This window comes from Macaca mulatta, chromosome 14 (genome assembly GCF_049350105.2).
Source record: "Macaca mulatta isolate MMU2019108-1 chromosome 14, T2T-MMU8v2.0, whole genome shotgun sequence".
NCBI lineage: Eukaryota > Metazoa > Chordata > Mammalia > Primates > Cercopithecidae > Macaca > Macaca mulatta.
In genome coordinates, this window is record NC_133419.1 from 16,760,781 (window position 1) to 16,785,373 (window position 24,593).

Consider the following 24,593-nt stretch of genomic DNA (forward strand, 5'->3'; position numbering starts at 1 on the left):
GTATTTCCTTAGTCTTTCTATAAAAACAATTGAATCCTTTAATTTGTTTGCATTTTTGTTGTGCTAACCTTTGCTTGACTAAACATGATCTTGAACATTTCAAGGTGTATGTTTTCAGAAATCCAAATTGCAATTAGAAATCATAGTATGTGTTGGCCGGGTGCGATGGCTCATGCTTGTAATCCCAGCACTCTGGGAGGCCGAGGCGGGCGGATCACCTGAGGTCAGAAGTTCAAGACCAGTCTGGCCACGGTGAAAGGCTGTCTCTAGTAGAAATACAAAAAATTAGCTGGGCCTGGTGGTGCGTGCCTGTAATCCCAGCTACTTGGGAGGCTGAGGTAGGAGAATCGCTTGTATCCAGGAGGCAGAGCTGAGATGGCGCCATTGCACCCCAGCCTGGGCAACAAGAGCGAAACTCTGTCTCAAAAAAAAGAAGGAAATCATAATATGTGTGTCATATTTACAGTCTAAATATATGTTTTTAAAAGCAACTAATGTGGAAAATAAGAAAATATGGTTGTCCTTTAAAATTATGTTATACAAATTCCTATGCATACTTCAATTGTAGGTAAATTTATGGAAAAGAACGATTTGGGGTACAATTATAACAGTTTCAAAAGTTATTTCATTTATTATATCAGTAAGAATTATAACAGAATCTTTAGGAGTACTATTTTGAAATAAAGTTTTCCAAGAGTTAGATTCTAAATATGCTACATTTTCAGCTGTATAACCCAAAATATGTTATCTACAATTTAAAACTCTCTTTCCTTAAGTGCACAAGATAAATAATAACTCCAAATTTGATCAGAGGGTAGTTGTAAAGTATTTAAGGTGACAATAATCAAGGCTGCTCATTATGATTAGAAGACTTGCATTCTAGCACAATGCTTTTTGTGAAGGATATTCACTTGTGTTTTACTAATTACTTTTGGTTAATTTAATTGACACAAGCAACTAAAAAGGAAATAAAAATAATATCGGCAATTCACAATTTGGAGTTTAGGAAGTAAAATATTTCAGTAGAATTAATTATAATAAAATAGCATATATTATGTTAGAGAATAAAAAATATTGTAAAGTATTATGGAAAATAGAAACCCTCAAAATACTGAGTTTCGGCTGTTTTGCTTATGGCGTAGCCATTCTTTTGTTTCTTTATTTTTCTAATAAACTTGCTTTCAGTTTAAGAAAAACAAATACCGAGTTTTGTGCTTGTTCTTCTAGATCAATAGTTTTGATTCAATGTGTCCTGCACGGACACATATGACATGGAATATATAAACTAAATTTCTGTCACTTTGTACTGATTTTCAGCTTTCGGTATCCATTTACAAGTTTGACATTGGATAATCTCTTTGTCATGACAACTCTAATATAAATTTTTTCTTGGTACATAGGCAAAATCAAGACTCATTTCACAATGCTTTGGACTTGAAATATTAACTTACCATGTTACAAATCTACATGCAGTGATATTCTTTTGCGTGCTAAACATTTGAAAACTTGACTTCTGCACTGTGTCAAACTGTTTCTTTGTTCAAATTCTGTGTGTGTGTGTGTTTGACGGAGTTTCGCTCTTGTTGCCCAGACTGGAGTGCAGTGGTGCCTTCTGGGCTCACCACAACCTCCGCCTCCCGGGTTCAAGTGACTCTCCTGCCTCATCCTCTCGAGTAACTGGGATTACAGGTATGAGCCACCATGCCTGGCTAATTTTTCATGTGTTTTTAGTAGCGACGGGATTTCTCCATCTTGGTCAGGCTGGTCTGGAGCTCCCGACCTCAGCAGGTGATCTGCTGTCTCGGCCTCCCAAAGTGCTGGGAATACAGGCATAAGCCACCGTGCCCAGCCAAAATTCTGTGTGTTTCAAGATATCATTGCCTTGCTCCTGATGTCTACAGGTTTGTTTTAGTTTTAAAAAATAAATCCTTGAATTAAATGCTTTATTCATTGATTTTACATTTCTTAATACAGAAAAGTTGTAAAGCAAAGAGTTGATGATGAATTCAGATGTTGTGACATCTTGTAAACTTTAGTCAGAGTGATAAAATGTCTTTTATTTTTAAATTTTTATTTTACATATTCTGGAATCACAATATTCTTTTTCTGTGCTGTTTAAAGGTTATTTTAGAAGCTATTTTCCATTTTCCAAGTTACTTGACTTTTTTATTTAAATTTTCGTAACAACTACTAGATAGTTTTCATTCAAGCAATGTTTGTTTTTACCTTTTGAAATTTGTTTTCTTTGTAAAATTGTATTTGATTTTTTTAAGTGCTTTATGAATGTTTAAAATAGAATGTAACCTCCATTTTAAGAGTTAATATTTTAATATTTTTTCAGTAATTCAAACTGTCAACTAATTTATTCAGATCTTTTAAATATATATTATTGCCTCTACTTAATTTATTTCAAAACTTTGCTTTATCAAATATTAATGCTATATAAAATTATTATGATTTAATTTTTGCTTTGATATCCACGTTGTCCAGAATATATATTTATAGGTTCCCATATTTGTTTTCATTTGCAATTAGAAACAAGTATGTAGTAGAGATTTATTGTTTAATAATATGTTTTTTGGCTCATTCTCATCTTATAAATGCATGATATAATTTCACATATTTAAGGCTCTTTCCATGTTTCTCGTCATTTTTATAAGCTATGGTTTTATCTTGTTTTCATTTATGTCTACTTCTATGATTTAGAAAATGAATCCTGTTAATTTGAGTTACAAAGATGGCCAACCGAATCTATCACTTTGTAGACAACACGTGTGCTGAGAAATTGCTTAAATTCTAATTTAATTAGGACTACCCTATCTGTTTTGTTTAATTTAAGAGAGCTAAATAATTAAACATGAGGCCAAAGTACATAAGAAAGTGGCAGTCTTTTATTGCAAATATGCACACACACTCGGGCGAGGTTCTCTGGTCCTTAGGTGTGGGGGGCCAGGGAAGTTGCGCCGGAGCTCTCGGGTGAGGTTCTTATTACTCTTGACCTGACAGGTCACCCCTTTCTTTCAGGTCTTGTCATTCCAACTGAAGAGACACCATTTGACATTCTAGGGATGGCTCCATGCAAACATTTAAAACTTTTGAGATAATACACTGCACCAGGGAAACTACTATTATCAGGAGGATAATACCAAGAGTTTGGAGTATGCTCTTTACCCAGGGTCCCCCTAAACCAAACCATCTAAAATCAAAAAGATGAAAGAATGAGCTAAAAAGTCTACTCGCTTTACTAAGCAGTCTCTTTGTTAATCACCTCTTTAAAACCTGATGTGATATATTTCTCCATAGGCCACAGGTGCCAGCAGCTACACAGATACTTCTCTGTTTAGCCAGTAAGTAATGCAGAGCAATTCTATTATTTAGCGTTAATTTTACAAGAGAATTTAAAGTCTGTTGTATAATCATCACCTATACAATAGAATCTGCTGTGGAGCCTATCATGAGGGATACTTTTCTAATCATTACCTCTTTTACTTAAAACCATGGAAAAAGAGGACCTAACAAATGATACCATTCTAGTAAAGGGCTTACTTTTAATGTTCTCTTTAACCTATGAGGGTAGGTTAAAAACAGTGAACCAATGTTCTGTTTCTGACTGATTATGAGACAACATATGTACCACTGAAATGTCTCATCTACCTTGGACCTTCATTTTCCATCTATCAAGATACCAGGTTATTCATGTATAAGGCTGGCTTCAAAATCCTTTACAAATAAAAGTATACCCCATGAATGTACACAACAGACCCCCATTTCACTTCTATTGTTCATAGAGACTTAAGCAAGGAAAAAAAAATTCGAAGATAGGAGTCTCATGATAGTAGAGAAATCTTGATCTGTGATCTTTGGGGAAAAGCTGTTCACATCAAGGATGCTATCTTCTGTGGAGAATCATCCCTGGTTACCTTTACCTTAAGGGTTCCAAAGAGGATTGTACAATTTCAGTAGCGTAGAGGGAGCCTTCTGAGTTGTGAGATTTTGAACCCAAGGTTCAAGGTATTGAAGTTTTGCTACAGTGTGGATGGCAAGGGCAGTCTCTCTGTGATATTCTCAAAAGATCCAGTCTTTGGGTTCTAGATTGTAAAGGGGTTGATTGTCCTCAGTCAGCAAACTATAAAAAAGCTTTCTTTACCTGGTAAACATATACTATAGCATAATAATCTGCAGTTATAACATCAGCCCTCTTGCATGAGAAAGCTTTTATACAACCAAAACCCATGCATTGAAAATGATAATTGCATGAAGTCCCTCTATAAATGTTTGAATGGTCCATCAGGTAGTGAAATGTACCTGAAGCTTTGATTGTTTTCCTAGGAATATGAAATATTCTTATATTTGACAAACCAAATACTGGTCATAAACTATTTCAGCAATTTAGAAGTCACCACACCAATATGTATTTAATTGGATCATTTTATCTTTTGCATGATAAATGGTGCAATATATTGATATTTCTAAATGGTGCATTAGTAGACTGATTGATGCTTTATTTGAAAATATTCTAGAAGTTACAAGCACTGTTAAAGAAACAAATTTTGTTTACTTTCTGACCATAGAGGTGTGGACTGACACCCAATATTGTTTACAACTTTACTCAATTTTAAAACTGTAACTTATGTATGAACCAGTTTCTCACAAGCGGTCTTTTGATTGCCTCCTTTACATCTTTGTTCCTCAAACTGTAGATGATGGGATTTAGCATGGGAATCACAATGGTGTAAAATATTGACACTATCATGTCATGGTCTGAAGTGTAGCTGGAACTTGGTCTCACATACATGAAGAAGATTGTCCCATGATAAATTGTCACTCCAGTTAGGTGAGCTCCATATGTGGAGAAGACTTTTCTCCTCCCTTCAGCAGAATGCATCTTCAGAATGGCCAGAAGAATGAAACCATAGGAGATCAGGACAATCAGGATAGTGACTATCTCAATAGAGCCCACAAAGTAGAAGAGTAGAAGCTGGTTTACGTGAGTGTCAGAACAAGAAATAGCAAGGAGAGGAGGCATATTACAAGAGACGTGCCTAATTTCATTGGAGCCACAGAAGGACAGGCTAAATGTAGCCACTGTATGGATAGTAGCATGTAAAATGCCAGCAATGTAGGAAGCAGTGATGAGTGGCACGTAGACTCCGGGTGACATGTTCACTGAATACAGGAGAGGGTTGTAGATGGCTACGTAGCGATCATAAGCCATTGCAGCCAAGAGAAAACATTCTGTGGTTCCAAAAGTACAAGCAAGAAACATCTGTGTTGCACATCCAAGAAATGAAATAGATTTATTTTTTGCCAGGAAATTGACCAACGTTTTTGGAGTGACAACTGTAGAATAGCAGGCATCCGAGAATGATAAAACACCAATAAAATAGTACATTGGGTTGTGAAGCCGGAAATCCCCAATGACCAGTACAACTAGCCCTAAATTGCCTATTAGAGTGAAAAGATAGATTGCTAAAAATAATAAAAATAGGAAGACTTGCACATCAAATTCTTCTGTGAAGCTCACTAATATAAACATGGTGACTTCAGTAAAATTGTTTAATAGAAACTTGTATATTGGGAGCTGTTCTTAAACTGGAAGATAATTGAAGCATATTCTCTTGGGCATATCTCCTGTGAGTTTCATCAGCATTCAAGTAAGTGGATATAAACAATCTATATGAACTATATTCATTAAGAAATCAAACCTGCATTTGCTGTTCCACAGGTGAGAGAAATTTTCAGATCATTAGGAGATGATTTTAGTAGCTAGAATCTAAGAAAACAAGATCAAATATGTTATTTTGTACTAAACATTTTAGCTACTAAGCAGACTGTAGAAAACATTAATTCTTGACCATTGTATAGGTGAATAATTTGTATTCGTACACATCTGATTTGTGCAAAGTTCTTGCCAAGAATTGAAAACAGATCAGTTTGAAGTATGAACAATCAGGAATTAACCAAGAAAGGGCAAGAACATATTTATCTTATTCAACTAATGAGCACTTATATTTTGATATAACAAGAAAAACAATAAAAAATGATCTTAAGTTTATTTTTGCTAGCCGTGGTATCTAGAAGTCACTTAGGATTGCTACTTATTTCTATCGTTTCTCTAGCTTCAATGGTTAAAAATTCCAAATACTTCGAGAATCATGTTTTGTTTTATTTCACTGGGGATGGTGGGTGGGGGTGGAATGTAACTTCCAGAATGTATGCAAGGTCTAATAGAAGGCAGTAAATCAGTAAAAAGTGCATGCATTATTTGGGTGACAGGAGGTTTAATCTTGCCTCTGGCACTTGATAGCTGTGAGATTTCCTGCAAAGTTGCAATAAAACAATGTGCACAAAAGTCTATTTCTATAGCAAGAGCTCAATAAATGCCTATTTATCTCCTTGTTTGCAAATTTAGTGTTTCAATGTCAAACTCAAGATACCTGGAGATTTATGTCTTCTACTAAATTTGTATTTATAGATGTGGCTTTATATTTTCAAAGCTGATCCTATATTATTAGTTTCTTCGAGAAACATAGTCATTTACTCTTTATAACTCTCAATCTTTTCAATATATGCTAGTATTGACCTAGGCTAAACCAGGAAAACTCATCTTTTGGCATCTAGTAAAAATGCTGGTTTAAAGACAAATTTAGCTGAAGTGCTTAACATCATAGCTTTTCTCTATTTCATTTATTTAAAGCAATATTAAGCCCACTATGATGTAGCAAATAGTATTGTGGTAGTATAATTGTGGTAATTTTGGGTATTAACAGATCACATAATTTCTGAAACGTCTTTACTTAAAATAGTTCAAAGTCATAAAGAGTAGACAGAAGAAAATCACAATCAAGATACTAAATTTAGAATATTTAAAGTTAATCCTGATAGAATACTGGAGTACATATTAATAATTTGAAAAAAATAAAGATTCTGGTTCAAGACCCTTGTCACGTATTTTTCAATGATTTATAATATTAATTTGTGACCTAATTTTTACTGGTATTTAAAATGTATATATGATGACAAAAATTCAATTATGTTGTAATATTAAATATAGCAAATTGATATATTAAAGGAAGTTGCTTCATATATTTATTTTTTGAACAATTATTTAGCCTGCCTATCTGCACATCATTGTGCTGTGTGGTCATTCAAATATATTGATATTTTGAAGAGGAAAAACCTTCGTAGAGAAGGCCTAACATCATACATGGCTCCAATCTGTGGAACTGGAATAAAGCAGATTGCATTCCATCATTTGGGTGAGCTTCATCCAATCGATTGATTGGTACAAAATGACCACCCTCTCACAAAGAAAAGGGTATTCTTCAAAAGACTGTCTCAGACATTATCAACCACATTGACTCTTCCTGGTTCTATGGAAGGCTGCTTATGGACTCAAACTGAAACAGTAGCCTTTCTGGGTCTCCTGCCTGCCAACTCAACCTACAAATGTTGGACTTGCTAACCTTTAAAACTAGTAGCTCTGGGATTTCTGCAATTGGCTGTCTAATATGATTAGTTTTAAAGACACGAATGAGGCTGGATGTGGTGGCTCATGCCCATAATCCCATCACACTTTGGGAGGCCAGGGTGGGAGGATCACTTGAGTCCAGGAGTTCAAGACTAACCTATGCAATATATTGAGAACCCATCTCTACAGAAAGAAAAAAAAAACCAGCGTGGTGGCAAATGCCTATGTTCCCACCTACTTAAGAGGGCCGAGATGGGAGGATCACTTGAGCCTAGAAGGTTTAGGCTGCAGTGAGCAATGACCATGCCGTCAGCATCCTATAGGTGAGGACAAAATGTAGACTATGTAGAGGTATGCTATACTCTAAAAGAAGTATTTGAGTTTCATAATATATACAGGCTGAAATTCAGAGAATATGTTTGGAAATGGATATTAAGGACGTAAGATAATGATGAAAGGAATATAATACTGGATCAGACCAAATTTTTTGATACAAGTCCAGTAAGCAGAGATACTACATTTAATGTTGGAGCTCAAAGAGTGAGAAAAGACTCTAACACATTTGTTGTTTGGCTAAAATATGGACCAAAAGGTGGCCCACAGCGAGTTAAACGTGCAGTCCCTGCTTTTATGTTTCTGTAGAAACATGGATGTAAAGGGTTAAAGATATTGAAAAGTTGAAGTGAATTTGCCTGTTAAGATCTACTAACCCAAACTGGGAAAGTCCAAAAGATACATTCCTCACCAAAATAACCTTTGGTTCATTGAATAATTTCCATACTGATTTCCGTATACGTTGAACTAATTTACATTCTCACCAGTGGTGTATAAGCAATCCCTTTCACCACATCCACGCCAACACCTATTGTTTTTTGACTTTTTAATAATGGCCATTCTGTCTGGGGTAAGATGATCTCTCATGGGGGTTTCAATTTGCATTTATCAGATAATTAGCGATGTTAAGCAGTTTTTCATATGTATGTTGGCCATTTGTATATCTTCTTTTGAGAAATGTCTCTTCATGTCATTTGCCTACTTTTTGAAAGGATTATTATTATTATTTTTGCTGATTTGAATTCCTTGTAGATTTTGGATATTAGTCCTTTGTTGGATGCATAGTTTGCAAATATTTTCTCCCAATCTGTGGGTTGTCTGTTTACTCTGTTGATTGTTTCTTTTGCTGTGCAGAATCATTTTAGTTTAATTAGGTCCCATTTATTTATTTTTGTTTTTGTTGCATTTGATTTGGGGATCCCAATTATAAAGTCTTTGCCTAGGCCAATGCCCAAAAGAGATTTTTGTAGGTGTTCTTCTAAAAGTTTTATGGTTTCAGGTATTAGATTTAAATCTTTCATCTATCTTAAGTTGATTTTTGTATATGGTGAGAGATAGAAATCCAGTTTCATTCTTTCACATGTGGAATGAAAAGAATTTTCCCAGCACCATTTATTAAATAGGGTGTCTTGTGCCCAGTTTATGTTTTTGTACGCTTTCTCAAAGATCAGTTGGTTTTAAGTACTTGTCTTTATTTCTGGGATTTCTGTATTCCATCTGTCTATGTATCTACTTTTATACCAGTACATGCTTTTTTTGTTAACTGTAGCTTTGGTTGTAAGTGTTTGTCTTTATTTCTGGGTTCTCTGTGTTCCGTCTGTCTATGTATCTATTCTTACACTAGTACATGCTTTTTTTGTTACTATAGCCTTGGTTGTAAGTATTTGCCTTTATTTCTGGGTTCTCTGTGTTCCAACTGCCTATGTATCTATTCTTATACTAGTACATGCTTTTACTGTTATTATAGCGTTGGTTGTAAGTATTTGCCTTTATTTCTGGGTTCTGTGTGTTCCATCTGTCTGTGTCCATTCTTATACCAGTACACGCTTTTCTTGTTATTATAGCCTTGTAGTATAATATTAAGTTCAGTGATGTGATGCCTTCAGATTAGTTCTTTCTGCTCAGGATTGCTCTGGCTAGCTGGGTTGTTTTTAGGTTCCATATGAATTTTGGGATTGTTTTTCCTAATTCTGTGAAAAATAAAGTTGGCATTTTGACAGAAATTGCATTGAATCTATATATTGCTTTGGGCAGTATTGATGGTAAGGGCAGTCCATCTGGAGTAGCCACTGCGAAGACACCGGCGGCAGCCAGGGAGGCAGCCAGGACTTTGTGCTCCACAGAGCCAGAGTGGGCCAGGAACAGGCAGGAGCCCTACCCACTACCAAATTGGCTGGGTGGGAGCCCTGTATTCCCAGGCACAGCTGCAGCCACTAAGCTGTGGCTCCAGACCTGGGCATCCCTGTGCTTGGATGCCCAGGAGACCCCCTGCCCCCACAGGCTTTAAAGTGCCTGCTTTTGCTCCCTGCCTTGCCCCACTCCTTGCTCCCACTCCAGGGCATAGCAAAGTTGTGGTCGAGCCTGGGCACTATTGCAACCCATCTAGGTTTGTGCACACTCAAGGCAGCACTAGCACACCAGCCCCCTGCTGCCTTGGCATCCTCTGGACTTTGGGCACCAATGAGCATGGGAGGGAGGCTGTGGGTTGTGCCGAGGGTGGCTTGCCATGGGCTTGCAGGCACCCCTTGGCACAAACAGCCTGGGTGCCTTAGATGGCGAGAGACAGACAAATTCCTGGGCAGAAAAAGGCAGTTCTCCACTCACCTTCAAGCCAGGGATAGCCTGAAGCCTAGGGGCCTGGGCTGACAGTTCTGGGTGGAGTCTATGACCTGGAGTGAGAACTTAGTTGCTTTTTCTGGGCCCTTCCATGGCCGCCCATGGGCCAATCAGCATGCACTCTCTTCTTTCTGAGCCCATGAAAACCCCAGACTCAACCAGACTTGGACCGAAATCCAACTACCAGCTTCAGGAAGAAGCTACCAACTTCAGGTCTCCTTGTCTCATTAGGATGACTTACCTATGTAAAGGAGCTACCCACTGTGGCTCTCCTCTCCACTGAGAGCTGGACACTCATCAGGATTATCTGCCTGCAGAAAGAAGCTACCCACTGCAGGTCTCCTTAGAGCTGTTCTGTTGCTCAATTAAGCTCTTCTCTGCCTCCTTGTTCACTCCCCAGTTGTCAATGTGCCTCATTCTTCCTGGATGTGGGACAAGAACTCGGGACCACCAAATGATGAGACTGAAAGAGCTGTAACATAAACAGGACTGAAACATGCTCCCCTGCTACATTGTGGGCAATGATTTGGAGAGAGGAGCTGCAGCCCTTTGGGCAGCCCAGACCTAGTGACTCCCCAGGCCGGGGCTATAACGTCCTCTTTGGGGTTCCATGGTTTCTGACATCTCCAAGCTTTCAGACGCTACCACACACCCCCTGTTCAGATGCAGGTACCCACAGTGGAAGCTGCTCGTGGTACATCTGATCCAGCCACAGCCTCGCACAGAGCCGGGAGCTGTGCTTGCACCTGGACCTGCCTGCCCAGCTGCAGCAGCCAGTGTGCCTGGCTGTGTGTAGTGGCTGGATCTCATTCTCGCTTGTTCATATACCCCTTGCCACTCTGTGTCTGGCCCTCCCTTGGCAGGTGTGGGTCCTGGGCCAGGAGCTCAGGCTGAGGGCAGACTGCCAGGCAGAGCTGATAAAATGAGTCCAGTGGGTGTGAGCAATACTCAGGCATAAGGCCACAGAGATTTCAGGCTGACAAAGCAACACCCCAAGTATCCTGTGACAGTGTGGTCAGTTTCACAATATTGACCCTTCCCATACATGAGCAGATTTAAATAAAACTCTAGATTTTTTAGGATTGAATTGCTTTTGGAATGAGTTAAGATTTCAGGGTGCTATTCAGATGGAACAAATGTATTTTTTTATGTGAGAAGGACATGCATTTTAGAGTCCTGGGGCAAAATGTTATATTTTAAATGTGTCTCTTCCAAAATTCAGGTGTTGCCAATATGGTAGTATTAGGAAGTGAAACCTTTAAGAGGTGATTAGGCTGTAAGGGCTCCTTCTTTGTTAATGAAATTAAGGCTTATTAAAAGTCTTCGTTCAGTATTTGGCAAGCTTGCTCCCTTTCCTGTCCACCTTCTACCATGTGAGGATGCAGCAAGAAGGGTCTCACCAAACAGTAAATGCTGCCACCTTAATTTTGGACTTCTCAGTCTCCAGAAATGTGGGGAAATTTTTTTTTTCCTTTAAAAATCACCCAGTCTCAGGTATTCTGTTTGAGAAGCAAAAAATGGACTAAGTGAGTAGAATGCATTGGATTTCCATCACATTGTTTAAATATTGTCCACTTTAAAGCATGGTGCTCGAAGTATGGAATATCAAGGGACAAAAGTAAACATCATCTAAGGACTTTTCATTCTCTTCTAGGGGAGAGGGTGAGAGCAGTTTTAATTTTGTTAAGAATGGAAATATCATGTTAGGTAGAAGTTTGATCTTATTTTTGTTTTCATTTGGAGATCAGGTATGCTTTAAGGGAATGCATATGACTTCCAGGTTGACAAGGGGTACACGTGTATTGATTAATTTTAATGTGTCAACTTAAATGGGCTATGATGTGCTTACATTTGGTCAGACATTAATGTGTTTGTTACTCTAAGGATGTTTTGGGAGAGATTAACATAGAAATTGGTGGCATTTGAGGAATGCCTATTGACCTCCATAATGTGGGTTGGCCTTACTCAATTAGATGAAGGTTTGCATAGAGCAAAAAGACTCACCTCTCCAGAGCAAGAGCTAATCCTCCAGCACACTGTCTTCAGATCTTGCCTACATCACCAGCTCTTCCTGGTTCGACAGCAGTTTGCTCATGGGTTCCGACTAGATTGTCAGTAATCCTGGATCTGCAGCCTGATAACTCAACCTGCGGAATTTGGAACTGCCAGCTTCCCAGAATCACATGAGCCAGTTCCTTGTAATGAATCCTTCACCCTCCTCCTCCCTCATACATCCTGTTGGTTCTGTTTCTCTGGAGAACCCTGACTAACACACGTCCTTCCTTGGGTCTTCTGAGTATTTTGTGCCTGTGATTTTATGTTTTCTTATTTTTAGGAAATTCTTGACCATTTTGTCTTCAAATGTTTATTCTGACCCATTCTCCCTTGATTCTTGTTCTGAAACACTAACTGTATGTATATTAGATTGTTTGATGTTGTCCTACAGTTTTTTTTGATAATTTTTAGTTCCGTATTTTTTCTTTAACTTTTCTCTCTGGTTAATTTATGTTGCTTTATCTTCAAGTTCACTAATACTTTTCTCAAGTTACTGAATCTGATAAGCTTGTGAAAGAAATTCTTTGTCTTAGATATTGTGACTGTGAGCATGAGTTTTTATTTATATTTTCCATCTCTGATATTTCTCACATATTCATGCATGGTGTTTACCCTCTCCACTAAAGCATTTATTCCAGTAATTTTCACTGCTCTTTAGTCAAAGACAACCAGAAACAATATTTGAAGAAGTTAATTTAATTTTTTTATTATTATTATTTTTTGTACGTGCTTGGTGGGGGCCTGCAGAGAAGACTTGGGAGTGAATGCAAACTCTTTTATTCTAAGACTTCCTGCTTTTCCCAATAGCTCACACTTGGCCTTTAACATTACTTAATTTTAAGCTGATTTCCTCTTTTATTTTTAAAATTATAAAGTTCTGGGATACATGCACAGAACGTACAGGTTTATTATGTAGGTATACATGTGCCATGGTGGTTTGCTGCACCCATCAACCCATCATCTACATTAGGTATTTCTCCTAATGCTGTCCCTGTTCTGGCACCCCATCCCCTGACAGGTCCTGGCGTGTGATAGTCCCCTCCCTGTATCCATGTTGAACTCCCACTTATGAGTGAGAACATGCAGTGTTTGGTTTTCTGTTCCTGTGTTAGTTTGCTGAGAATGATGTTTTCCAGCTTCATCCATGTTCCTGAAAAGGACATGAACTTATCCTCTTTTATGGCTGCATAGTATTCCGTGGTGTATGTGTGCTACATTTTCTTTATCCAGTCTATCATTGATGCGCATTTGGGTTGATTCCAAGTCTTTGCTATTGTGAATAGTGCTGCAATAAACATTAGTGTGCATGTGTCTTTATACTAGAAAGGTTTATAATCATTTGGGTATATAGTCAGTAATTTCTTCCTGTCTGTCTGGTGAACAAACATTTCACACTCTCTGCCCGCGGTGAAAGAAAGATGCTCAGGCATCTCATCTATGTTTGAAGTAACTTGGTCTTCCTTGGTATTCAGATTTCTTGGATGTTTTGAACCTTGGTTCTCTGACAGACTCATGAAAGGGTATAATTTGGTAGATTACTTGGCTTTTTAAGTTGTTAGAATGAGAAGAATTTACTTTGCTGCTTTCCAAATTCTGTGTGGAAGCAGAGGTCCCATATATCATTTAAAATCCCACCCAATACTGTGGTTTCAAATGTTTCTTTTCTGGATAACTCTCCACTCACCACTGCAATATTCTTCTGGAGTTTTAGTTTTATGCATTAAAAACGTAATGGAACCTCCGAATCAGTTTACATATAACCGATCTTAACCACTGAACTTCTACAATATTCATCTTTCCGGTGTGTCCCCTTCCTTTCTATCTCCTTTCTTCTCCTTTTTCTGTCTCTCTTTTTTTTCTCTCTCACTTTTACTTTTTATCTTTGTCTTGTTTTATCATATAGGCTCAAAACTTGCAAATTCAAAAGGTCTCAGTAAATAAAATGAATTGTCAAATCCAGATGAAATTTCACTTCCAATAACTTTTATTTTTAATGAACTTTAAAATTTATAATTGACTAAAATAATTGTACATATTTATGTACGGAGTACACTGTGATGTTCCAATGCATGTATACATTGTAAAATGATCATATCAAGGTAGTTAGAATGTCACTTTAAAAATTTATCATTTATTTGTAGAATAACATTTAAAATATTATTTGCCAGCTATCTTAAAATACATACTATACTGTTACTGCCACAGTCACCCCACTGTGTAATAAAACATCAGACCTTACTTTTCCTGTTTGTTATTTTATATAAATCAACTAACCTCATTTAATTAGTCTCCACTACCCTGTTCAGCCTCTGATAACCACTTTTACTTTTTACTTCTATAAAATCAAGGTTTTTTTTTTTTTTTATTCTACATATGAGTGAGATTGTGCAGTATTTGTATTTCTGTGCTTGGCTTATTTCACTCATTTATTCATCCATGTTGTCATTAATGGCAGGATTTCATTGTTTTATTTCTCAATAATATTCCATTTGTGTGTGTGTGTGTGTGTGTGTGTGTGTGTGACATTTTCTTTATGCGTTCATTTGTAGATGGGCATTTAGGTTCATTCCATATCTTGGCTACTGCAAATAATGCTGCCATAAACATTAGAGTACAGATACCGCTTTGACATACTGATTTCTTGAAACTTCTACATCTCAATGAATGGAATGAATGGCCAAATCCAGTGGAAACCACATTTTCAGTACTTTTAAAATACATTCCTTTTTCTTCTTATTTCTGCCACAGACTTAATGAAGAGCTTCAATGCTCTCAATCATGCTCTCTGGAAGATGACTAATAAAGTTGGTAAAGTGAAAAGATAAATCTGTTCTTTCATTCCATGTATAACAAGCTTAAAAACAGAAACTGTGTAACCAGACAGCTTAGATGTGAATCCTGACATCACCAAAAGATCATAAACAGAAAACTATATTTTAAGATTCTCTATATTCAAATAGCTTATTATTTTAAAAGAAAATTTTGTCTACAGTGTAATCAGGGTTTTGTATCTAAAAAGTTGTATTTTTTTAAGAGGAAATTTAGTACAGATTTTGGCTGCAAGCATTTGCTCGTTCACATAGACAGGGTTAGGTTCTCTTTGCATAATTGATTAATAAAGATTAGAAACTGATGTCTGAAATTTTCAGTGTGGTTAACTATGTTATGATTGGATCATTCTGGTTAATTCACATAAAAATATCCTTGGAGGGAAAAGTGTGTGTTTTATTGAAAAACAATTTCCATTTTTAATGAATCTTCCAATGTTGTAACAAAACTTACTAAAGTGGAATTCATAAAGTAGAGCCAGATGTGAGTAGAGGTAAAGCAAAATAATTTCCATTCTGCAGGCTTGTTCACTAGGTGTAAATTTTGTGGAAGGATGACATTGCAGTCATTTCTTACAGATAAAGTAGATACAAGATAATGGCAGGACTACAAAGTGAGCAAGGACATGCTAGTTTGTCAGACCTTAGAGCAGTCATTTATACATATATTGTGGTTTCATTCCTGGGGTATAGTGTTTCCTGAGCCTTCAGAACACTCTCAATAAATATTAGCATTTACAACCAATATAGTTTCACAATGAATACAGTCAACTTCTGTGGTTGAAAAGGGGCAAGGAAAACATTTAATCATGGAAAAACTTTAGGATGTAGAAATAAACACAGCTAAAGGCATGTTTAGAAGCTTGACTAGATCTCAGTTTATGAAGGCACATTTAGGGAAAGTAAAGTAAAATTTGGATATTTCTTCTTAGGGATTATAGATTGGGGAAGTAACTCCACAATGAATACAAAAACTTTTAATAAGCCATGTAAGCATTTATCAATTCCCAGGATTCTGTAGGATTCACTTACTAGTTATAAGTGTGTAAATGATTTTTACTTACTGTGAAAGCTGTTGTTAGTAGTGTGTGATTGGTAACAACAATATATATCAAATAATATTTAATATAGATCTCTGAACGAACAAATTAATTGGCATGTATGTCATGCAATTTGTTTAAATTTGAAAATGCTGCATTGGCAGTCTGCTTAATGCTTTTTTGAAACTATTCTTTGATATGCAAATACTTTACCTAAAATATAGAGATGTGAACTCTGACACTCAACATTTTTTTCAGTTTTACTCAATTTTAAAAATATTCTTCATGTGTAAACCAATTTCAACATTTTTTTCATTGCCTTTTTTACATCTTTGTTCCTCAAACTATAGATGATGGGATTCAGCATGGGAATCACAATTGTGTAAAATATTGACACTATGATGTCATGGTCTGAAGCATACCTGGAACTTGGTCTCATATAACTGAAGAGAATTGTTCCATGATAAATTGTCACTCCAGTTAGGTGAGAGCCACATGTAGAGAACGCCTTTTGCCTTCCCTCAGCAGAATGCATCTTCAGAATGGCCAACAGAATGAAACCATAGGAGATCAGGACAATCAGGATAGTGACTATCTCAATAGAACCCACAAAGTAGAAGAGTAGAAGCTGGTTTGTGTGAGTGTCAGAACAAGAAATAGCAAGGAGAGGAGGAATATCACAAAAGACATGCCTAATTTCATTGGATCTACAAAAGGACAGGCTAAATGTAGCCACTGTATGGATAGTAGCATGTAAAATGCCAGCAACGTAGGAAGCAGTGATGAGTGGCACGTAGACTCTGGATGACATGCTCACTGAATACAGGAGAGGGTTGTAGATGGCTACGTAGCGATCATAAGCCATTGCAGCCAAGAGAAAGCATTCTGTGGTTCCAAAAGTAACAAAAAGAAGCATCTGTGTTGCACATCCAATAAATGAAATGGATTTATTTTTTGCCAGGAAATTGACCAAAATTTTTGGAGTGACAACTGTAGAATAGCAGGCATCCAAGAATGATAAAACACTAATAAAATAATACATGGGGTTGTGGAGCCAGGAATCCTCAATGACCAATACAACCAGCCCTAAATTGCCTATCAAGGTAAAGAGATAGATTGCAAGAAATAGTAAAAATAGGAAGACTTGCAGCTCAAAATCATCTGTGAAGCCTGTCAATATAAACATGGTGACTTCAGTCTTGTTCTTCAATGGAATCTTGTATATATCCAAACCTGATGACAACTTGTTCACTTCAGTTTTTACTTACAGATTATAAAGATTATAGCCTGTGAAAATGGAGTCCATTCAATTGTATCCTTGTTTTATTTCTTAAGCATAATAATTTCCCTGATAGTAATGAAGTAGACTATGATGAAGTAATTGGAGCCAAAGAGATGAATTTCTCTGTATAAGTAAAAGGAAAAAATATGTAATTAATTTATTGGCTAAATTTATCATGTTTTTAAAAAACCGTGCTAATTAAAGTGATTTTATTTTCCAGTTAATTTTCTGTTGAATTTTTTACCACTTGCTCTCATATTATGTCCTAAAGCTCACAAAGATTACTGAATGTAGAAATATTTAAAACTAAATATGTCATAGTGGAAAGCACACACTTGAGTACAGTCTTAGATTTGTGATGAAGTACATGAGATGTCTTTTGTAAATGTTCACAATTTTTAAAATAGGAGAAACCACACAGCACAGTTCCAATTTAAATTTTTTAAAATATCAAAATTACATAATTTAAAAGGCTTCCAGATGACTAGAAAATGGGGATAAGTCAGACATACATTTCAACTTGTTGCATGCAGTAGCCTTTTCAAATAAAATTATTTCATGTACTCTGTTCTGGCAATTATCTTGTTCCATTAAATATAGAAGAGCAGACCATATTCTAGAGATAGATGTAACTTCTTTACAAACAGTGCAATGTGTTTTATTTTCAGGACTTTTTCTTCCTGAAATATATATCACCTACTTGTCAGTTTTGGCCTCTGTACCTTATTTATCATAACTGTTTTTAAATTTCAACTTAATAACAATGTGAGATGCATCTTACTAATAATTCATATGTTATTTTTGCAAAGTCCTTGGATGTATTTTAAAACATATTTCTGTTAAAGATAAATCATTGCCATTCTTTTAACATATTATAGTTGCTTTTAGAGTTTCTAAAATTACTATGAAATAAAAATCACCAATAATATAAAAATGATGGAATATCTGGCTAAAAATATAACATTAGTATATTTGTGAGAAAGTAGTGTTTGATATCTGGATTTCTTTCCTAATGTTATTCTGTTTCACATTGAGGAGTATGAAGAAAGACAATTACATGACCAAAAATAAATAAAAGAAAATAAGGTAGCAAGGTTAAAGGGACTCCTGTATCTACACTGAAAACCTGTTATTGAAACAGTTTAGTACTACACATACTAAATTTAGGGGGTAAAATTAGAGGGGAGATTTAAGCAAGGTAATTTAGTTTTTCTTTTAGCGTGTCATAGATTATGAAAGTTTTAAAAGGAGTGACAACTCTGTCATATGTAGGTCCAGTCTGAATTCAGTGACTTACAAATGATTTATATTCATGATGTGAAACATACCAAAATTTTGTCATATTAAGATGACCATGCATTAAGAAGAGAATGAACAAATAAGACTAAAACCACTTTTAGAAAGAAGAGAAAGGCCAGGTATTTTTATATATTGTTACAGAAATGTTCTGACAGATCCATGTGCAAGATTTTTTCTAATATACAAAATAAATACCCTCAAATGAAGGACTACAGAACAAAACAAAAATTCTCATGTGATTCTTAGAAAATTCTACAGTAAAAGGTATAATTCAGTTAAATTCCACTTTCTGTGTTGTAAATCCAGACTACTTACATATTACTCGTGAGAACACACACATACACAAATATATTAAGTAATTTTGTGTTATGTTAATAGCTTACAAAGTTATCAATAAATAGTTTAAATATGTATTAATGTATTTTTGAGTCATAAAAAATACAGTTCTGTTATACAAATTCCTATCCTCTCTTTCCTCCTATATTTTCTCCTCTCTCTTTCTCTCTCTTTCTTTCATTATTAGAAGAATCAATGGGATATTTACAAACGTTCACTGACAAGACTCAGGAACAAACAGGAATTAGGCAGACAAGAAACATGATTCAAAAAAAAATATGCCAGTGAATTTTGAAAAATGTACTAATAATCTACCAAAGGAGTCCATTACAAAATACATATTTACCACCACATACAGGAGAAAGGTCAGCTACATTACAGTTCCAGACTTTATTTTCCTAAGATATCTGAAATAAGGCAATTGTAGAATACTAGGAACTATACTTCGACTCTAAAACCCTATATTAAAATGTCATGTTTAGCAGCATAAACTTGGAAAAATTACTTCTCCTTCCAAACTAAAGGATAACTAAGATTGGACAAAACTTGCACGTATACCTCATTCAACTACATAAACATGAGGTGATTGCACAGTTCTTTTTTATGAGATGCATTAAGATCAATTTTAATAAATTTTTATATTACATGTGAATAATACATATAAACTATGACTTAAATTTTTATTTGTATAATAATATAAACAGGAATTTACAAAATCAATATTTTAATAGAACCGTGGTGCAACCCTGATGTAACCCGCCATAGTTTTAGAAATGTTATGTCCTAGAAACTATGTAAAATAGCATTTTTTTGTGTTATTAAATTATTTAAAGATATTAAGCTTAAATAGAGTATGAAAATTTAAAATAACTAAATCTGCTTCTTAGTCAATTACCTAACTTTTATAATAAACTTAAACTTTTCTGGTATTCCTGTATCAGAAAATAAAATAAATTGAACCCAAAGTGAAATATACCCAAAAGCTAGTTGAAAGTTAATTTTCTCTCTAGCTAATTTTTCTAAATGTGAAACATTGGCCCTTAATCCTGCTGCCATTTTTACTTTTCATCAGAAAAAATTAAAACAAATTTCTAATTTATGACTCTATTCACCAAAATATGTAGGAAGTCCTTTATATTTTCTGTGATATATATCCTAGGAGGCATATGATTTAATTTGTGGTGTAAATTTTGAGATTAATAGAATCCTCTCTTTTATATTTAAATATTAAAGCATATATTTTCAAACATAATATAGCTTCTATAATGTGTTATATGTAATAAAGGGGTTTTCCTCCTACCTGTGGAAATAAACTGTTCACTCAATTAGGTACGTGATTAATGTTATGCATGTGGATTCTTATACCAGCTTCTCAAGCTCTTCAAGTCCTCAGGGAGGCCCTTCGAAGAAACACACAAATTCTTTTCTGGGACAGAAAGGTATCAGGAATACTTTTAAAATAATAAACAGGTGAATGTTTCTGGAGTAATGAACTACATGATGAAAATGATTACCTGAAGGAACTTTGGCTTCTGGCTGGAAAAAAAAAAAAAGTGATCCATCAGTGGAAAAGAAACCTAATGATACAAGATATAGTCCCAACTCTGATGCTAAATAGCTATATGCCACTAAGATAATAAATTCTCTGATTTCCAGTTTGCTTTTTCTGGGAAGATAACATGCACATTATCTGGAAATGCTGGAGACATGTGATAAAATAATAGCCAAGCATAACTTATGACAAGATTTACAATCTTCAATAAAGTTTGGTTTCTTAACTTTAAAGTGCTATACTTCTAAGTTGTATGAGAAGCAGATTTAGACTCCTTGAGTGTTCTATTCCTTGAGAAGAGATAAATATGAATACATGAATACATGAATAGGAAATATTGACAGGAGAGAGGGAATAGTGTACAGATAATAATGTTCTATATAATAGAACCTTAGAATATTAGAGCTCTGGCAGAGATAAAGGTCAAACTTTTTGAGTTGAATTTAGTCTTGTCTTGGGGAATTCTACATACTAATGTATAAGCTACTCCCTAGCTATGTACATAAGCAAGTCTTGGGGAAATTATGGAAAAATACATAGATGTCTAGCTGGGCTCCATACCCAGGGATTGTAAATTGATAGGTAGGAAATATTGGTTTATGGAATCTGAATGTGAAATATAAAGAAAAGAAAGTTGATACTGGAAGGCAGACTGTGAACTATCTATTAAGATCATGAGCTCATTATAGATTCAGTGCAATTCCAGTTAAAATTAAGAACTTTTTGTAGACATTGAGAAGTTGATTCTACAATTTATATGTAAAAGTGAAAAGAAAAACTTAAGGGAGTCAAAATAGTTTTGAAAAAGAATAAATTTGGAATGTTTACATAATCTGTGAATATGGCTGATTTTAGGACTTACCACAAAGCTAAAATAGCAGAGTGAGATATTGGGTAAAAAAATACACTTTAATTAATAAAATGGAATAAAATGTTCAGAACCAGATTCACATATATATGGTCAATTGATTTCTGACATAATAAAAGGTAATCTTCGTTGTCTGCTCATCTTTAAAAGTGGGTCACTGAAAAGAATTCTCAGTGTCATTTTACATCACTTCATTCAGATATTATTTCTGATATCCCCACATCATAAAGTTACAGTCTAGACCCTCTCTAAAATATGTCCAAAGCTTGCCACAACATAATATTTCATCCCTTTGTCTTTGTTTCTCTTCATGGTGTTTATAGTCCCTGATACAAGTTTTCTGTTTCTCCCTAAAATAGGCCCAAAATTAATTATAAATATATAAATATGTGAACAATTATGTAAATTATTTCCCTATTCTAGTTTCAATATGCTTACCTACAAAGTAAAAAAACCGTTCATTAGATCTATAGTTTCTAACCCGGTTGCCCTTCAAGAATATCTGGAGAATTAAATAAATGTAATAACTTTGTTATGCCTTCTTGGTCTACCAATGTAAATTTCTTTATTTAGATTCTAGGCATGTGTATGTGTGTTTTGTGTATATTTATGTGTGTGTATCTACGTGTGTATATATGTATGTAAAGATACATATATACACATACATATGTATATATGCATACCATATGTACATACAAATGTATATACATACATATACATATATATCCACATATATACACACATATGTATATGCACACATATTTATATATATACACACCTCATATGTATAGGACTGTGTATAAACAAATACACACATATATAAACATATGATATAGTAGTACCCCTTGATCCATGGGGGATATATTCCAAGACCTCCAGTGGATACCTGAAACTTCAGTTAGTACTAAGGCTTATACAAGCATAGCTCATTTCATTGAAATTTGCTTTATTGATCTTTGCAGATTTTGTGGGATTTTATTCTTTTTTGGAAATTGAAGGTTTATTGGCACCATTTTTCCAGCAATGTGTACCCACTTTGTATCTCCATGTCACATTTGATAATTCTTGTGATATTTAAAACTTTATTATAATTATATATTTTGGTAATCTGTGATTAGTAACCTTTGATTACTATTTTAGTTGTTTTGGGGCACCATGAACTGTGCCCATATAGGAAGGCAAGCTTCATCAATCTATCTCCCAGACTTTGGGTCTCCCGATTTCCTGAGACACACAATATTGAAATTAACCCAATTAATAATGCTACAATAACTACCAAGTGTTCAAGTGAAAGTAAGAGTCACATGTGTTTAACTTTAAATCAAGCTAGAAATAATATGAAAAAAGGCTTATCATCACTGGTCATTAGAGAACTGCAAATCAAAACCACAATAAGATAGCCATCTCACGCCGATTAGGGTGGCTATCATTAAATAGTCAAGAAACAACACGTTGGCGAGGATATGGAGAAATAGGAATGCTTTTACACTGTTGGTGGAAGTGTAAATTAGCTCAACCATTGTGGAAAACAGTGTGGTGATTGCTCAAGGATCTAGAACTAGAAATATCATTTGGCCCAGCAATCCCATTACTGGGTACACACCCTAAGGATTAAAAATCATTCTACTATAAAGACACATGCCCACATGTGTTTATTGCAGCACTATTTACAATAGCAAAAACTTGGAACTAACTGAAATGGCCATCCATGATAGACTGGATAAAGAAAATATGGTACATATATACCATGGATTACTATGCAGCTATAAAAAGCATGAATTCATGTCCTTTGCAGGGACATGGATGAAACTGGAAACCATGATTCTCAGCAAACTAACATAAGAAAACCAAACACCACATGTTCTCACTCATAAATGGGAGTTGAACAATAAGGACACATGGACACTTGGTGGTGGGGTGTGGCATCACACACCAGGACCTGTCAGGGGCTGGGGGTCTGGGGAGGGGATAGCATTAGGAGAAATACCTAATGTAGATGATGGGTTGATGGGTGCAGCAAACCACCATGGCACATGTATACCTCTGTAACAAACCTACACGTTCTGCACACATACCCCAGAAGTTAAAGTATAATAATAAAAAAAAGGTTGTGATAGTCAAAAGTGGTTAATTCTGAATAGAATGGAGGAAATGGAAATGAGAGAATAGGTTAACTGCAAATTTAGATTGTATTTAATGATCAATTATTTTTAAATAATAAAGCATTTAATATAAAAGTATTGTTTAATTTGAGTGATGGAAATAGTGTCTAGAATGTAATTGCAGATGTACCTTTTGCATCTACAATGCTTACAGACTAGAAAACTCCACACAGTGAGTTAAAAAAAGAAATGCTATCAGTATACTTACGATGTTTCTGTATGCTTTGAGGGAAGATCACAGGATCATATAAAAAAAAATTTTCCAACCAAATAATTTTAATTAATCACTAGAAATAAGACCAAATATATGATAAGTATAATAAGAATTTTAATTAATACCCCTTCTGGTCACATTAAGAAGTTAATTAAAAATTGATATTCACTTTTTATAACCACTAACATGTTGAATTTATATTTTATATCACTTGGTTTTTATGACTTAGAAGTTGCTCTTGATGCAGAATATGGGGGTTACATTTAGTTCTGTTCCCAATATTCACATTAAAATTGACCACTGGAGCCAGAATCCAGTGCTTTCTATCTATTTTTTCAACGCAGGGCCAGTAGTGTCAATTCTCATTTTATATAGGAGTAATTGGATTCTTTTTTATTTAATAGTATTATCTGAGTCCCTAGGCAATCTCCACATTTTCACTCTTTGGGTAAAATTTTGAGTGGAATCTTGGCTAATGAATCTGTTTGTCTGTCTTTCCCCAGGGAATCAGATTTTTATTTGGAAAATCTTGTTGTCATGCTTGGGGACTGGGATCTAGAAACAAACATATTCAGCATGAAAGTCTTCAGAGAGTTCAGACACTTGAAAAACTCCAGCATGCTTCGAGCAGAGAAACCTTGGGTCTGGGCCTGGCCAGATCTCTCTACCTGGGTAGGTTACACCAAATATTTTACTTCTTAGTAAGCTTCATGTAAAAATCAAGTATCTTTGAGGATTTACCAATTTAAATCAGGCTCAGGACTGAAATGATATCTAATTTGTCTTCTTTTCCAAGTAAATCAAGTATCTGCCCAC

General features: G+C 35.3%; 2 protein-coding genes across 2 annotated transcripts; both read right to left on the reverse strand.

Annotated features, from left to right (window-relative positions):
- Positions 1-4,430: 4,430 nt before the first annotated feature.
- Positions 4,431-5,574, reverse strand: OR5T1 (olfactory receptor family 5 subfamily T member 1). The gene has a single exon (XM_028833654.2). The coding sequence runs from the start codon at positions 5,534-5,536 to the stop codon at positions 4,616-4,618; it is 921 nt and encodes a 306-aa protein (XP_028689487.2). The 5' UTR covers positions 5,537-5,574; the 3' UTR covers positions 4,431-4,615.
- A 9,532-nt stretch (positions 5,575-15,106) lies between these two features.
- On the reverse strand, positions 15,107-18,960 carry LOC114672321 (olfactory receptor 5T3). Its single transcript, XM_077964746.1, has one exon. It carries the CDS (start codon positions 17,248-17,250, stop codon positions 16,348-16,350), a length of 903 nt encoding a protein of 300 aa, XP_077820872.1. The 5' UTR covers positions 17,251-18,960; the 3' UTR covers positions 15,107-16,347.
- Positions 18,961-24,593: the final 5,633 nt, after the last annotated feature.

Excerpts from the sequence above, each read along its gene's own strand:
- OR5T1 (XM_028833654.2), bottom strand. The coding sequence starts at position 5,536 with ATGTTTATATTAGTGAGCTTCACAGAAGAATTTGATGTGCAAGTCTTC.
- LOC114672321 (XM_077964746.1), bottom strand. The coding sequence starts at position 17,250 with ATGTTTATATTGACAGGCTTCACAGATGATTTTGAGCTGCAAGTCTTC.